At 42.7% G+C, this 17,558-nt stretch overlaps 1 protein-coding gene and 1 long non-coding RNA gene across 2 annotated transcripts in view; both read left to right on the forward strand.

Moving 5' to 3' along the window:
- The first annotated feature begins 727 nt into the window (after window positions 1-727).
- LOC135256132 (uncharacterized) lies at window positions 728-1,931 on the forward strand. Its single transcript, XR_010330397.1, has 3 exons — window positions 728-929; window positions 1,260-1,317; window positions 1,877-1,931. It is a non-coding gene; the product is annotated as an uncharacterized LOC135256132 (long non-coding RNA).
- A 2-nt stretch (window positions 1,932-1,933) lies between these two features.
- The window catches only part of otog (otogelin), a 54,783-nt gene continuing 39,158 nt past the window's right edge, over window positions 1,934-17,558 (forward strand). Inside the window, exons 1-17 of the mRNA XM_064338004.1 lie at window positions 1,934-1,939; window positions 3,819-3,903; window positions 4,931-5,029; window positions 5,389-5,546; window positions 6,284-6,405; window positions 6,749-6,957; window positions 7,571-7,701; window positions 8,062-8,168; window positions 8,464-8,573; window positions 9,586-9,711; window positions 10,455-10,563; window positions 10,840-10,886; window positions 10,986-11,131; window positions 12,529-12,661; window positions 13,103-13,283; window positions 13,942-14,066; window positions 14,887-15,099. Of these exons, the coding sequence (XP_064194074.1) occupies window positions 1,934-1,939; window positions 3,819-3,903; window positions 4,931-5,029; window positions 5,389-5,546; window positions 6,284-6,405; window positions 6,749-6,957; window positions 7,571-7,701; window positions 8,062-8,168; window positions 8,464-8,573; window positions 9,586-9,711; window positions 10,455-10,563; window positions 10,840-10,886; window positions 10,986-11,131; window positions 12,529-12,661; window positions 13,103-13,283; window positions 13,942-14,066; window positions 14,887-15,099 (2,107 nt within the window). The remainder of the gene's footprint in view (window positions 1,940-3,818; window positions 3,904-4,930; window positions 5,030-5,388; window positions 5,547-6,283; window positions 6,406-6,748; window positions 6,958-7,570; window positions 7,702-8,061; window positions 8,169-8,463; window positions 8,574-9,585; window positions 9,712-10,454; window positions 10,564-10,839; window positions 10,887-10,985; window positions 11,132-12,528; window positions 12,662-13,102; window positions 13,284-13,941; window positions 14,067-14,886; window positions 15,100-17,558) is intronic.

Genomic DNA, 17,558 nt, shown 5'->3' on the forward strand with positions numbered 1-17,558 from the left:
TAATCATAATCGATAATTTGAGAAACGGGTTGTATTTACATCAGTCCAAATCCCCATGGCCCTTAGATATAACTTTAAGTCTGGGTCAAGATTCAAACGAATTATATATTTTTTTAAAACGTCACATATCCCTTGAGGAAAAGTAAGAGTTAAACAGCTCGCGCGCACCACTGTGCTTGAAGACAACGCCACATTCCTCTGGAAACGCAAGCGGCAGTAAAAGGTTACATCCTTTGAAAAAGAAATCATTTGAATCTCATTGTTTGTCTTGAGTGAGACAAAATGCAAACCTTACACCAGAAAACAGAATGCCCACTGTTATATTTTATCGTACCAAGTGTGTCTTGTGTTTCAAACTCGATCAATCCACGGCATGCTGTCTTTCAGGCTGAAATAACTATATAAGATTGTTACACCTGTCTGCGTTATTAGCATCTAACTTTGAATCTTCATAAAAATTCACATTTTTTTTTATTTTTAAGTTTTTCAATTTGAGATTATTAGGCGTTGAAAACCAGAACACGTATATGAATGTCTCGTTCCTTGTCCAGTGGCAGAAAGGTAACTCTTCAGGGTTCTTAGTGAAAGCAGTGAACTCAATGAACAGAGAACTCCCTCATTTACATACACCGGGTTTACCTGTCTGAATACATTATGCAAATAAGATGGAATGGTCATTCTTTAACTAAGGAGCAATGAAGCGCTGAGATCTTACACAGAAGTGAGTGAGAAGCGATGTGAACAACCAACCTCCCGAAAATGTACAAAATGTGTCTTTGGTGCAGATAATTTTCTTTTTTACTGGCGGGGGAGAAGTTGATTCCGCTCAAGACGTGGGACATATGAATCACGAATGGATCCTAATTTAGGTCTCGCCATAAAAAGAAATTTGTATTTTTTATTATTTTATTTCATCTTAATATATCAAGGTAAGTCACTATGTAGCCTAATTATTGTTTGCATTTGGTTGTTTGTCTATTTAATTGTTTAAAGTTGATTTAAATACATGTGTCTTTTTTATTTCCGTTGTGCAGCTAATAAAAATCGAAAAAATTCTGATAGGCTATGTTGAATAGTAGGTTCAAGTAAGTTCTGCATACGTATGCGTTGTAGAAAATGACTTTGATTTTTGACATTAACTATACAGTTGCACATATCTCCGGTCTATGCTGTGTGTGTGCGCGGGCGCACGCGCGCGCGTGTGTGTCTATAAAAAATATTTATAGACATATTTTTTTTACTTTTTCTAAAATTTGCAGCGCTTATTTCCTGGAGTTTTGACAGTGTGAACTTCACTAACTGGCATGGTCACGGGAAGTAAGTTAATCTATTTACAGAGAATTGTCAACCGGTTCTTTCAAGAGAACTGTCAGAGAGAACTGCTTGAATATCTTATATATGAAATAGGTAGGCTACTAGTGGTGTTGTCTGTAGTACTGATAGCTATAAATAAATCTTCTTCCTTTTCTTCTTATTGTCATTATTATGTTATTGTTGTTGCTGTTGTTGTTACTAATTGTAGCCGCATTAATAGTAGCCTAATTGCTAGGCCAACGTATTGATACAGGTTGTAACAACAACATATATTTCTAAAAGTTTGTATGCTACAATTTCTATGATCTTTGGTATCTATTACTTAGGAAGTCTGTGGTTAGTTTTATTATTATTTTTCTTTTTGTAACACAAATATCACATGTTTGGCTAATGGCCTATTTATATACAATAATTATTATGGTTTTAGCTATATTCTGGTTCTATTTGGAAACGTTTCTATCTTTGCGAGGTTCCTAACGAAGTATGTGCGCCTCCTGCGCAGCAAAAGGGCCAGTTACTTGCAAAGAACAAACCGTGCCTTGTTCTCTCTTTTTTCCAACAGCAAAAGCAGCAGTATAATGCTGCCGAAAGGGGATACTGGTTCCCATGCAGCGCAGGTATGAGAGTAAAGCCGCAGATATGAAACGTTGCATTGAATGAGCACTCCAAATGCTTAAAGCGCGTGCAAAACCAAGGCTTGTGTTAAACAGCCTGACACCCAGGACCACTTAGAAAGTAGGCCGATCGTAAATTTGAACGGAAATTAAATTATTTAAATACGACATCTCCCAGGTTTGCCTTTATCGTAATGCACTTTAACAGAGCTGGTAAGACCTGAACCTGTTATCCTTTTAAAGTTGTTTTGAGAAGTTCAATAATTCAAATCAGCTTTTTTCTTTCTCCCATTGTGGAATATATATTACTGTGCAAACTATTTATAATGGATTTAAAGGATTGTTGCCATCCCTTTAAGATGCCAAATTCACTGAGCTAGTTTACATGACACCAGTAGCATTTTCTCATTGGAACATAAAGCCACAGAACTTTTGTTTCCCTTTCATCCTTATCACTCATCACATCGGATTACATCTACATATCGTCATTGCGATCATGTAGCTTGCTTTCCATTTCACTGATAGGGACCAAGGTGTGAGAACTGAGGTAGGTCAGCAAACTAATAGTCCTTACGAAAGATATAATGACAGACAGATAGCTGTCTTACTAAATAAATAAATAAATACAGCACAGGAACCTCCAGTTTCGGACGTGTTTATCATGAGCCACGAGGCCTGTTAATGAATACTTTCATGACTATATTAAGCTTGAAGAAGAAATATAAATATTAAATCTCTTATCCTCACTCAGAAGATGTTTATAAATATTTATACGAGCTTAACATTTGATGAAGATGCATTTAAAAACAGGAATGTTGCAGAAGGAATGCACTAATATCCTAACCTTCCTAGTGTAGAAATTTAAATTGCGGGCATATTGTAGACTGAAACCCAGTTCTCTGCTTCTGAGCTTTGTTCAGGGGACTGTTTTTTTTGGGGGGGGGGTGGGGGTTGGGGCGAGGGGGGGCTGGAGGTGGATGAAAAGCTCCCCAGCATTTCAGTTCCACCCAAGCAGGTTTCAGGTGTCTGCGGCTGAAAACTGGGGATTGTTTAGTGCCCGGGCTGTGTACGCACCCCAGCTGGAGCGCAGCATTAGGCCCGGGGTATAGGAGCACTGTGCACGGGATGCTCAGAGCACGGGGGCCCGGGACCAGGGCCTGTCTGCACGGTGATCCGTTGCGATCTGTCAGGGTTTACTAAAATGCATTCAGGTGCTGCAGAAGTGGTCCAGTTGGCTTTGAAATCGCTCCAAACAGATAACAGAGGGGTTTCCCAAAAACTGTAAATAATACACGCGGTTACTCCACACGAGGATTCAATTTAGAAAGCAACTGTAATATAAGTATACGTCGAATGGCTATTTATCATTTATAATAACAAACAAACACACCCCCACCCCCTTCCCCATTCTCCCCCCTCCCCTCCCCCATCTTATTCTTGAATCAGCATTTTTATTTTGGTCGGGACTGTAAATCTGGGAGGAATTAAAGAGAAAAGCCCAGGGACACGAGACGTTTCAGTTTCTCGAATTTAATCAGTCACTTTATTAATCCGTCATCTGAGCGCTGAGCTCGGGTGCTGTAGATCGCGAGGGCTTTCTCCGTTTTGATTACAGGGCAGAAACGTTAACACAATTAATTAAACGACACCGTTTCAGTTACAAGGGCTTAGTTTTGCTTTGCTGAAAACGACACATTCCTCTGTTTCTCAGGAATTCCTTTGCTGTTCACCCTCTATTGTGTAATGTAATGGAAATCTGATTCTGCCTTAGGAATCTTCTGCTGCTGATACAGTTGTATCTTCTTATTTCTTGCAAGTGAAATAAAATGACTGTTATTCTATTAACAATTCTGCTTTTTCTTTCTTTTGTGTTTTGAATAATATTTTCAGAAGGAAGCACTTACAGGAGCAATTGCATTATCTGCCAATATATCTTCAAAAGAAGTATTAAAGCCATCAATACGCAGGGGAACAGGTAGGACTGGCCACTAAATAAATAAAAAAAATCAAAATAAATAGCAGATATTGCCAGTGAAGAAAACATCACGACTTGCCGTCATTGTTCCTCTCAGGTTGATAGATTGTGCATGTCAGCACTGTATCATAGAACTCCATCAGAAAATCTTACCCTGGCATATTTCAATCAGGCCTGGACTCAATCAACGTTTGTCTACAATTACGACTTGTAACGGCATATATTCTTTTTTATTCACAAGCACAGTTTGGAAAAATCTTTTTGGTGGTTGCTGAATGTGTCAGTATAAATGTGTCATTTGTGAAAAATCTTTAATTGCTTTCACAGCATTTTTAAGGGGAAATCTTGATTGATTCCAGACTTGTGTCTATAAACTAATAATGGTTATGATCTCAAATAAATACGGCAGCATCTCAGGCTCTTATTTGAGTTTTTTTTTTTTTGAGAGGAGGAACAATTGACCCCTCTGTCCTATCCCAGCATGTCCTACAGGGGCGGGCGGAGAGGGGGGTTGGTTATTGATCTTCCAAGCTTCTCTTGGTCCTCTGAGGGGGCCTCTGATGTCATATGTCCCCCCGGTTCGGCAGGGCGTTTGGGGCTCTGTGGCACTGCTCAGCTGTCCTCCCCTGCCACTCACCATATGCTGTAAATGTCAGATAAGAGGCCGTCATTAGCGTGGACACGGGGGGGACAGCCCAAATCACTCAACCTTCACCTCCCTCAGCCACGCGTATCTATGACTCAAAGGTCACTGGTGTGGAAAGGGTCAGAGATGCTAGACAGGAGCAGGATTCATCCGACTTGTTTTCAAGGAACGTGCTCGTACTTTCCATGAAGATATATTGAATTTGGACACAATGACACAATTTCTGTTATTTTGGGGTTGTACTCCAACACATTGGATTTGGAATTAAGCATTATTTCAGAACCATGAGATGACATTAATGGTACATGGACAACCCTTATGTACTATAATATACTGTCTACTGTCTGCTGTATTCTAAATGCACCATAAATCCTTTTTCAGGTCCCTGCACATTTCCTTGTCTAAATGGAGGTCACTGTGTGCACCCAGATTCCTGCAACTGCAGTTTATATCAAGCAACAGGAAGTCGATGCCAAACAGGTCACAGACCGAATCAATCTGCTTACTTTTTGAATACAAAGTTGTAGACATACAGTAAATGTTTTGATTTGTTACTGTTTACATGGATTATGTAAAATGGTATCTAATCAATGCTTATGGGTAGTACTGAATCTTAAATCTATCTTCGGTCTTGGGGTTATAAGTTTAAGTATTATATTCATACACAATATTATCAGTTAAGTACAGTCACTGTACTTAACTGGTGTATAATAACTGAATTCTTTACTCAATGAAGCACCAGAGTATTGAGTTTAATTGCATCATTTAAAGAGGAAATGACTAAATTGCTTTTCTATTGAATTTCTATAAATGATCTGATGCATATTTTTGGGTTTTAGTTGCAAACACAGGATTCGAGAGAGAGATGACATGTCGGTCATGGGGACAGTATAACTACGAGACATTCGATGGCCTGTACTACCACTTCCCAGGAAAGTGCAGTTATACTCTGGTGAGAGACTGCGACGACACCTCTCAGTCCAGTGTCATCATACAGGTAAACCTGCCTCTCAATGACACACATTTCTTGGGGGAGGGGTTTGGACCATAAAGATAATAAACTTGCACTCTACCAAATCAGCTCTAAGCAAGCGATCAGCAAAAACAATCCCAAAACAACAAATGGCATAAAATTCAAATACATGTGCCAGGAAGAATTTGGTTGATTCAGCCTTTATTTGTATCTTGTTTCAGCTGAACAGGTGAATTGATCCTCATGGGGAACGTGTGCATTTGCCATTTTTGGGGGTAGTGCATTGTTATTGCATCCCTAAATATAATTGATGGCATTTCGGTGGAGGTTTTTACACCACAGGATCTTCTTTCTCAAGCCAAGATCTTGGGCAGCTCCTGTAATAGTGTCTGCCCAAGGAAAATGTCTACTCAGAGCAAGGGAAAGCGATCTCTTTATTAGAGTCATTAATGTCAATTACAGTTTAATGCTGTAAAAACAGAATTTACTTTGTTCAGGCTATTCACTACGAGGGCCGTTTCCTTTGTAATAAGAAAAGAAAGGCAACACTTTAGCAAATTTATTGTGGTTGTTCACCTAAGCACTAATATTGTTCGTTCAACAACACAGATGTGCCCCTGCATGAAAAAAGGGGGACAGTGCTTGATTCTGGCAAAGCAGGGTTTGGAACTGTATACTCGCCTGGAGATAGTGGTTTGGAGAGAGGGGAAGTGTGCCGGGCGGCGGTGGTGATGGTATCTTTGGTTTCTCTGGCTGCGCAGGTGCATAATGACCCAGAATGCAGCTCTGCGCCATATTCCTGTGCCCGCTCTGTTAGCCTCTTCCTGCCATGGGAGGGAGAAGTGCGGTTGCAGAAGAGCACCGTTACCTTCAAAGGTCAAAGGTCAGTCCTTTTCATTCTCTAACATATGCTGTCCTCTCAGCTGTTCAATGCATGCTGAAGCTCTGAGCTACCAGCTCCTGCTTGTGTACACCCTGGTTTTGCAGTACGTGTAATATGTGTGATTTATTTAACCAGAAATGGTCATAGTCATTCTCAAATGCTGGTAATGTAAGTCAATGAGGTTTGGTTAATGGTCTGTTCAGATGTGGTTTCACCTAGTTGGGAAGCATTAGTCGGCAGTGTGAATAGTGTGCAGCAGGATAGTACTATGCTGATAATAATCTCTGTATGTCCAGTGCCCCGCAGTATAGACCTAAGCTGATATTCCTCTCTGTATGTCCAGTCTTGAGCTCCCCCACAATATCCATGATGTGGAGATGGAGAGGATATCGCAGTATGTCCTGGTGACCCAGCAGCACGGCTTCACGCTGGCGTGGGATGACCACACTTCCTCGGTCTACATCAAGATGAGCCCCGAATACGTGGGTCGCACCTGTGGTCTCTGTGGCAACTTCAACGCTGACGTCCAGGATGACCTCAGGACCAGCTATGGTAGGATGGTGACACATATGGTAACACTTTACTTGAGTGATACGCCGTAAGAATGTAATAAGCATGACATAACACCTGTCATAACCAGTGTTGACAGCTTATAACATCTTACGACCAATGGCATAACACTGTGTATTGAGCAGTTATTTTGCGTCTATTATTTTGAATCCATTTCATGAAATGCTTCATATGTAATAACAGTTACACAACATTGTTTGTGAGCTGTAATTTGTGGTTATGACTGGTTATTAAAACAATGGTTTTGTCCTGATTTTTTACCATGTTATGTAGGTTTCATGGCATATAACGTCTTACTTACAGACTCAATGTGTATAAATGTCTGTTTAATGACAGTGTGGATGAATGTATGTAAAGGCAAGTGGATTATTCTGAAAGATGTGGTGCTGACACTTTGTTTTAGTAACAGTAACATATATGTGATGTTTGTATAGTGGGTCATACTGTAATGTACTGTGCTGTAGTGACAGTTACATGTATGTGACAGGTATAAAGCAGTGTGGGTTGTACCGTAATTCCATGTACTGCGGTTTAATGACAGCAAAATGTATGTGATGTGGCTGGAACATCCATATGGCGCTGTGGTGTTCCTTAGGACTGTACACTCAGGACCTGGCCATGTTTGGGAACAGCTGGGCTGAGGTGGAACCCCAGCAGGCCTGGTGTCCCACAGTGCCATACCTGTACCCCTCTCCCTGCTCTGCCCAGGACCCCCACACCTTACTGGTACTGCTTCACCTCTTTCTTCTTCCATGCTACTTCCTAAATGTGTATGCTATAATTATATGGTATGCTTTATGCCAATGCCAGTTCTTTTCTTAATGTACAGTGCTGTGATAAAGTATTTGCCGCTACCTTATTTCCTCTATTGTTGCATATTTGTCACACAAAAATGGTTTCAGATCTTTAGACAAAATGTAATATTAAACAAACCAATACTGAGTAAACACGAAACAGACACATTAAAAAATAAAAAAAATTGTGTGTTTATAGCCAGAGGCTAGTTTTCAACACCGGTGTCTAAACAGGCTTTCCCTACTGAGTCACCCGGGGGCTAAATGATGACGTTTGACGTGCTTGTTTCAGAAAGTGAGAGAGGTGTGTGACATGCTGCTGGTGGAGCCCTTTAAGGCATGTCATGAATTTGTCAGCCCACTCTCCTACATGGCCAGCTGCTCCAATGACCTCTGCCTGTAAGTAACTATGCACTTTAAACTCTGAAGACCGTACTCTCCGTTCCACACAACTCTACATTTCCATAAATCTTTAATCATCAATATGTGTGCCGATAAGCAAATATATGTATCCTGCAATGTATAGATGTAAGATTCTAGATCTGATCAGTGGCACTGAGAAGAATTATAAATGACTGAATACCTGATAACACTGTCTTCTGGACTATGTATCATTGTCATGCTAACAATCATTTTTTTGTTGCAGGCCATGCCTGGATTTTTAAACGCAGTGTACTCTCTGTTTGTCCCTCAGGTCAGGTCCGAATGGCGACGTGGTGTGCCGGGTGTTGACAGAATACGCCAGAGCATGTGCCCACGCAGAGCATCCGCTTGATGACTGGAGGGAACACATAACGCAGTGTGGTACAGTACATACCCACCTTTACCAGAGTACTACACACATACCGCAGTGTGGTACAGTACATACCCACCTTTACCAGAGTACTACACACATACCGCAGGGTGGTACAGTACATACCATTACCAGAGTACTAACACATACGCAGGTGGTACAGTACAACCACTACCAAGTACTACACACATACCACAGTGTGGTACAGTACACAGCCACATTTAACATAGTGCTACACACATACCGCAGTGTGGTACAGTACATACCCACCTTTACCAGAGTACTACACACATACCGCAGTGTGGTACAGTACATACCCACCTTTACCAGAGTACTACACACATACCGCAGTGTGGTACAGTACATACCCACCTTTACCAGAGTACTACACACATACCGCAGTGTGGTACAGTACATACCCACCTTTACCAGAGTACTACACACATACCGCAGTGTGGTACAGTACACAGCCACATTTAACATAGTGCTACACACATACCGCAGTGTGGTACAGTACATACCCACCTTTAACAGAGTACTACACACATACCGCAGTGTGGTACAGTACACAGCCACATTTATCATAGTGCTACACACATACCGCAGTGTGGTAGAGTACATTCCCACCTTTAACATAGTGCTACACACATACCGCAGTGTGGTACAGTACATACCCACCTTTACCAGAGTACTACACACATACCACAGTGTGGTACAGTACACGGCCACATTTAACATAGTGCTACACACATACCGCAGTGTGGTAGAGTACATTCCCACCTTTAACATAGTGCTACACACATACCGGAGTGTGGTACAGTACATACCCACCTTTACCAGAGTACTACACACATACCGGAGTGTGGTACTGTACACACCCACTTTTAACATAGTACTACACAGATAATGCAGTGTGGTAGAGTACAGACCTGCCTGTAACGCAGCACTACACATACACACATTATGCTCCAACAGAGTACAACACATACAATGCGGTATCTCTTTCTCTCTGTCTCTCTGCAGCGATGGAGTGTGCTGATGAACTGGTCTACAGGGAGTGCATCACATGCTGTCCTGTCTCCTGTAATGTGGACAGAATGTGCATTGACAGCAAGCTGCAGTGCTTGGATGGCTGCTACTGCCCTGATGGTTAGAGAGGGACAGCTGGGAAACCCTAACACCTGAACCATCATTACAGTCCCAATCCCCCAAACTAACCATAAGCCTTGACCTCTTACCATAAACTAACCCCTTGCCTCAAATCTCTGTCCCTGACTCCTAATCACAAGCCTACTCCTAACCTCTAAACCCATCCCCTTTAACCTACTCCTTTACTCCTATCCCCTAATCTCTAAATCTTAACCTCCTACCCCATCCCTGTCCTCTACCCAAACTCCTAACTCCTCACTGCGTGCCCAGACCCTAGCCTCAATCCCTAAAACCTGATTTATACTTTGCCGTAAGACTCTTTCAACAAGTGTTGCCCAACATTTTTTTCAGTGTCACGCAACTCGTCGTGCAATGTTGATGGGACAGCCAAATGGAAATTCATTGTCATGTTCTTTTTTTATGTCCACTTCATTATTTTTGGTTTATCTGAGTGATGGACCAAAAATGTAAACAAAAGTAGATAGCATTTATTCCTACCCTATTTCTCAGTAATTGCACTGGGTGCTGACATATTTTCACAGATGTAAACATCAGCAGTTTGCCTTCTTGTTACCATAGACAACAGAACCCTCCCCACAGGCCTTTGCCAAAGTATAACCTTAACCCTATCCCACAACGCCTACCCCAAGTCCCTATCCAATAAACCCTACCTACAATCTCTCACCTCTGCGCCCTAGCATTCAACCCCTAATGTTTTCACTCTAACTGTTCCCCTTCTGCAGATCTAATCTATGAGGGTGGGAGTTGTGTGAAAGCCTCAGACTGCCCCTGTGAATACCACGGCATGGTTTACCCCTCAGGACAGATGGTTCAGGAGGAGTGCAACAACTGGTAAGTGCTCCCCTACTCACCATTCATAAACCTTAACAGAAAACACGTTTTACATAGAGCACTAGCTACCGTGGCATATAAATATATGTCCTTGCCTGAAATTACCCATTATGTGTACTGTAGAGAGGGCACATACCTGTATTGTTATCTCTGGCTTCCACTTACACTCTGTCTCATCTTAAGTATCAACGATTCTGCTGATCTGTCACATTTTAAAACAGGTAGCCTTGTCCCCAGATCCACAGTTGACATCTTTGTGATTTCTATCTCTTTCAGCACTTGTTTAGGTGGAGTTTGGAACTGCACAGAATACAGCTGTCCAGGTAAACTCTCTCCAGGAACATCCTTTGTAATCACATGATTCAGAATAACTGTGCTGGATTAACTGACATTGCGTTGCTGTGTTCTTTTCTGCCTTCCAGGGGAGTGTTCTGTTACAGGAGACATCCATTTCCATACGTTTGACGGACGCATGTACACCTTCCCAGCTACCTGCCAGTATGTTCTGGCAAAAAGCCGCAATTCAGGGAGGTTCACAATCACTGTGCAGAATTCCCCGTGCGGACCGGTAAGATCAAACACAGCTACTTGAAGCTATTGATTCATGTTGCATTTACAAATTTCAGGTTTCAATTTAAATTCTTCAGACATACCCTGAGCAATCATATTACCATTCAAATCCACAGACACAGATGCAAAATGCTTGTTACATGCTGGCCCCTACCTCCTTTTAAATATTACCTTTCAAACCATTACTTCATGTTTAGAATTCTCGGTACAATTCAGGCCTGGATAATTATTATACAAAAAGAGAATTACGGGTGTAGAGGAAACGTTTTGTAGCCTTGCAGTTGGCGTAATGGCCTGGAAAGGGCTTGCATTCAGACATTTTGGCTCTAAACCCGGCAGCCGGGAGCGGATAAAGGCGACCTCTGAAACGTGTTTGTGTCACGATCAACCCCTCGGGCGCTGAGACAGATAAAACATGAAAAAGCTACAAAAGACCGGGATCTTCTCTTCTACAAAGACGCCAATTTCCCAGTGCCTCGGGACTGCTGATATTAAAACTCAACGTGCAGCTAAGTGGGCCCTGTATAAAATGTCCCACACATTCTAGACAAGACGAGCAATTGCCTTGGATTACCTTATCTGGGTCTTGAGTGACGGACTGAATGTCTTTGTAGTTGGCAGATGAAGAGAGTGGTGCTGGATAAGTCAAGATCCTGTAAACCAGCCACTGAAAGAGCCTGTAGCCCGCATGAGCACACCTGCCACTTATGAAAGAAACAATTCATATGGCCAGATAATTCACCGTCAGGTTAGATTTCCCCAGCTTACGAGAACTCATCCTGGAGAAAGACTGAAATTGGACTTGCTGAGGTTTCTCACAAAGGGTTAGCCAATTTGATAAAAACACAGTGCTCGTGTCAATTAATCATGAATTTGTCTTGCGCTTTGAAAACTGAAATTTAGCCAGTGGTATTCCGTACCTGTGCATTGTTTATAATGAAGTGATGCTGTTTAAAAAATTAAATTATGTGCTTAATGGAAATAAATAAATAAAAATACATTTTAAATGTCATGGTGAGAAATACTAGCAGTTTTATGGCAGTTATCAAAATATGAGGATTTCTATCGCCATTGACTGAAATATTACAGCTAATCAAGGCTTTTCAGGCTTGGAGCAGCTTTTCAGAAAATTCTGAAGGACAGTTTTCATGATTTGCTTGATAGAGAATATCATGGCTGAAATTGTACCATTGACTGTACTCAACGTAAAGTAAACACTTCTGAAAACGTCTTTCTCTAAACACCCAGTCTCGATTCTCTACCTAACTACCATTCCCCAATTTTCCTTCAAAAAACCCTCTTACTTCTCTCTATGTCTCTTCCATAACTCCATAATTCTCTGTATAGACACTGTGTCTCAGTTCTCAGTAAAATTACTCTGTGTCTCGCCTACAGAATCTGGATGGGGCTTGCATCCAATCAGTTAACCTGATTCTTGATGAGGATCCAAAGACCGAGATCACAATGAGTCACAGTGGCGAGGTCTTCATATCAAGCCAGTACAGAATCTCCCTGCCATATTCAGATGGTAACCTCATATTTAGTACATTAACATTGTATTCCCTCGCCCCCTTGGTCATCCGTTCCCAATGTAATGGCTTTTGGGTGTAGGGTGACGGCCTCTCTGCGGAGGGAGAGAATGGAACAAAAGAGTCCACAAGAAATGGCGCATTATCTGTCTTCACAAAACTTTTTCATGTTCCCCTGGTAGCAAATGTCATTCTCATCCTTCATTTTGGCTCAGGTTCTCATGTACAAATGAATGCTTTTTGCTTGAGGATTTGGAAGTCTGCATGGAGCCTGTGAATATGTTTAGATGACAAACAAAAAATAAAAAAAATCACAAAAATGTAACACTAAAATCAATGTTTGGTACTTTGTAATGGTGAGGATTTTGAGCAGTGTGACTTTGTGGGTTTGTTGCGGCCTGGAGCCTGCCGCACTAACGCACCCCTCTGTTTGTCCCTAGAGGTGTTTCACATCCAGGAGCTGTCCTCCATGTTCCTGCAGGTGAGGGCCGTGGCTCAAGGCCTGCGTCTGCAGTACAACTGGCGGGAGTTTCGTCTCTACCTGCAGGTGGACCCCCTGTGGAAGGAGGACACCGTGGGACTGTGCGGCACCTTCAATGGAAACATTCAGGATGACTTCCTGTGAGCTTCGTCTTTCTGACCCGCTTTCTGTCCAAACTTCCCCCCAGTTAAATGGTTTCTCTCTCCCTCTCACTCACTTTTTCAGCCTCTTTCTCTCTCTCTCTCTCTGGCACTGGGCTCTGGCACTGGGTCTGCCACTAACTTTCAAACCGCATCGAATGGCAGTGAAAGACAACTCCAGCTGCTCTCAAATACCAAACCCCAGCCCTACACCGCAGAAACCTGTGCTTTGTAGTACAGGGCACATACTGCACTGACAACACTGTTCTTAGAAGTAAGCTTATCTCGATGAGATTTCAAGCTGAGATTTACTCTGGTAAAACAGCTGGTGGTTTCTTTTACTGTACATTTTCATTCTTTACAGCTTGTTAATTTTGCTCCTAATGATAATGCTTTTCACAAAGATGCCTCCTCCAAAAGCCTAAGACTTCAGTCAAAAAATTGCTCACAACTTACAAGTGAATGCAAGTCTTAGGTCTTATCTAAGTAAACAGAATTTGGTTCAGCGATCACCAAAATTAACTGAACAAAATAAAAAAACTGAATTGTTATCGTGACAACATTAAATTATGAATCAAATTTAATTTGATTCCTTGCAGATATGCCATGATAGTGTTTCAGCAGAGTGATTAAATGCCCTGTTCCCCCCGCGTCGCAGCTCCCCCTCAGGGATGATAGAGAGCACTCCGCAGCTGTTTGGGAACTCCTGGAGGCTCTCCTCGGCTTGCGTCCCCAGCCCCAGCCTACCCCAGCTGGACCCGTGCGACACACACCAGCAGGCAGGTGAGACCAGCATACCCCCCCCCCGCCCCCCAGTCGCTGCAGTGTCCCATCCTGCCCTGTCCCGTCCCATTAGACGCAGACTTATGGCTGGCTCGCCAAGCCCAAGCAGGAACTCCCCCCAGCGCCCCATAACACTGCCAAAATAAGGCCAGGCAGAACAAGAGAGCGTCTGTTGTTGAGAGGCTGGGCTGCGCTCGGCTCGGCTACTTGCTCAAGTTTGGTTTATAAGCCACTCTTCAGTACACTGCATTCAATCTAGGAAGGGCAAGCAAACAAACAAACTGAGCGCGTTTCAGGCTCCCCGGTGATCACCGTTTCTCTGGACAGCCTTGTGTGCAGTTCTCCAGCTCATTTCCCCCCTGCCTGTTAAATACATACGTGGCAGGCCACTGTTTATCACACCATGATATTCTGTAATCAAACCCCTGTGAAATAACAGTGTAGGGTGGATCCCACAACTCTCTAGCCTGTGAAGAAAGGTGCCAGCACAGCCAGCGGGCACATATTCAACGTACAGTACACACACATACGCTCCAGCCCTTACCTCTGAAGCGGGCACTGCTTGCTATGCCAGTCACATACCTGACATTAAGGACACTTAAGTCATTTGAATCTGTTTCAGCATGTGCCATACCAAAGCCAGCAGCTGACTGACCCACAGCCCCGTTGGCATCAGCTGTGAACGGCAGACATTGTAACAGCTTATATCGATGTGTAACAAGATAACCCCCCCCCCCCCTTATTCTCTCTCTTTCTCTCCCCCTTACTCCCTCTCTCTCACTCTCTTCCTCTCTCCCTCCCTCCCCCCTGCTCCTGCCAGCCTCCTACGCGGCTGAAATGTGTGATATCCTAAACCAGGACCTGTTTGCCTCCTGCCACGAGTACCTGAGCCCGGCGCTCTTCCACCGCCAGTGCCGGGGCGACACCTGCAAGTGCGGGCAGCCCTGCCTGTGCTCGGCCCTGGCGCACTACGCCCGGCAGTGCCGCAAGCACGGCGTCATCGTGGAGTTCAGGGCCCGCGTCTCTGAGTGCGGTGAGTGTCGCTCTGCCCCTCCCGCTCCCTGCAGAGAGCCTCCCTCTGCACCTCCTCCTCCTCCTCCTGCGGCCTTACAGCTACTGCCAAGGGGTCCAGTGGGATGGAACGTTTTGGAGTTCCGAAGTTAGTTCAGCCTTTGAGATCTGTGGGTAATCTTAAAGTCCGTTTACAAGTATTCTAACAATTCATCAGTTACTGAGAATGAACCCCGGAAGTAAGTTCGCTTTTTGAGCCATAGGTTCCCTGGTCAGATCTCCAATGCATTTTTCCCATAGGGATTTAGTTTCGTCTGTTGTGAACGAATCTGTTATCTGTTTTTAAAAAGTAAGTTGCTAACAAGTTGCTATATTGAAACTACAACAATGGTCGCCACTCAAGTTTCCATACTAGCCGGCCTGCACGCGACAACCGTTGTAGTTTCAACATAGCAACTTGCTAGCAACTTACTTTTTAAAGTACATAATGGCTTCTAAATTCACGGTTGAGATATTAATGGGTGTGATTTATCTCTTAGAACAAAACGTGAAACTCTCTTCCACATACCTTAACCACATACCTTATTTTCGACAGAAGACGAAATGATAAGGGAAAAATGAATTGGAAATTTGCCGAGGGAACCCATGGCGGAAGTAACTCGCAAATTGGCCTACAAAAAGACGTAATCACTGTAAAACTACCTTTCCAGCTTTGTCAGTGCGCCATGAAGATCAAGTGCTTACCGAGAACTGAGAGTGGGGTGCCTAGCGGCATTTGCTCCGCCAGCTTGGTAGCAAGCAATGGGTTCTCAGTTACTCGCTAACGTAAGATGAATAATGAATAAAAAGTTAAGGAAACGTTTGAGTGCTGGATCAAAACAACGACACTGTCATGTGCTAAGTAGCTAGCTGAAAGTAGCGTTCTAGCTTCGGTTAGTGTGGAGATAGTCCTGCTGACAGGAACTGCGACTGGGGTGGCTATATAGTGGAATTTGCTCCGCTGCCTTGCTAATTAGGCAGTAAGCATCGGAGGTGTTCTTAACTAGCTAATGCCAGCTGAATAATACATAAAGAGTCGGTAAGGAAACGTTTGCACGGTGGATCAATATAACTGCACTGGTATGTGCTAATTAGCTAGTTAAAACTAGCTTTCTAGTTTCTGTCAGCATTCGAAGAGACAGTAATGGAGACAGCCCTGTTGACCGAGAACTGTGAGTGGGGCAGCTAGCGACATTAGCCCTTCTAGCTGGCTAGCTACCAAACAGTAGGCGATATTCCTAGTTAGTTATCTAGTTAACGTTCTGATGATGCTATTTCTGAAAAAAAAAAAAAACAATCAAGCAAACGTTTGGGTGTTGGATCTAAATAAAGGCACTTTCATTTGCTAGTCACTAGTTAAAACTAGCTTCTGTTTGTGTTCTGTGAGACAGCCATGAAGACACTTCACCAACTGTGCTAGGCAGGATCTGCGAGTGGGACGACTAGCTGCATTAGCCCCGCTAGCTACCTGGCAAGCAAGCAATGTTCTTGATCACATGAGATTTAGAATGGGTTAGTATGACTGAGATAGCGTTATCCTTTATGAAGCTTAACTTGTGCGTTTTGTGTTTTTGCGACTTGCTTTAATTCCAATAAAGGATTTGCATTCATTCAATAAATTTGTGGATGGATTATTTATTGATCTGCACCCTATGTTTGGATTAGATGTGCGTGAAGCGGCTAGTACAACAATAGCTATAGCACTAGGGGTTACTATCTATAATTTTAACATGCAGATCGATATTTGCAGTGCTGCTACTTTTGCCTGAACGTGTGAGCAACCAATGAGCGTGAGCGATCACTACCTCCTCGTGTTGATTGACAAGAGGTCTTACTATTTTGAAAAGTCTCATGAAATGAAAAGGCGAGTTCGGAAATAAAAACGCCATTCGGAAATAAGTGATTCGGAAATGCAACGTGTTATTATGGGATGATATATTCACGTTACACATGTGGCCCTAATCCTCTTCCGTAGACAAGCATAAGGTGGCAATTATTTAATTATTTCGAAATAAAATTAAGTATTTAATTATTGACCAATTTCATTATTTATTTATATATTTACTTATATAATTATTTATTTCATTTGTCACGTTTAATCTTCCATGGGAAACAACATATAGGCCTAGGCTGACATATGTTTTGGAACAGCGGAATTAAGAGAATTAAGGCAGAAGGAACTCCCTGCCAAAATGTTATCTTGTTTTTTCAGTCGACATCCAAAAATGTAGTGCATTCCTAAGTAATTTACTGAAAACAAATACAGCTGTACAGAAGCTCCCAAAATGCATTGTATTATATACAGTATGATACTGTAAAATGGTAGTTTGCTGTTTACAGCAATTTGTAAATTCACAGCAATTCTTTTACAGAGTATGCACCACAAATGAAGGCAGGCCACCATTCCTTTACATAGCTGTGGGAATCCGTGGGTGTTATTAG

This window comes from Anguilla rostrata, chromosome 5 (genome assembly GCF_018555375.3).
Source record: "Anguilla rostrata isolate EN2019 chromosome 5, ASM1855537v3, whole genome shotgun sequence".
In the NCBI taxonomy this organism is placed as follows: Eukaryota; Metazoa; Chordata; class Actinopteri; order Anguilliformes; family Anguillidae; genus Anguilla; species Anguilla rostrata.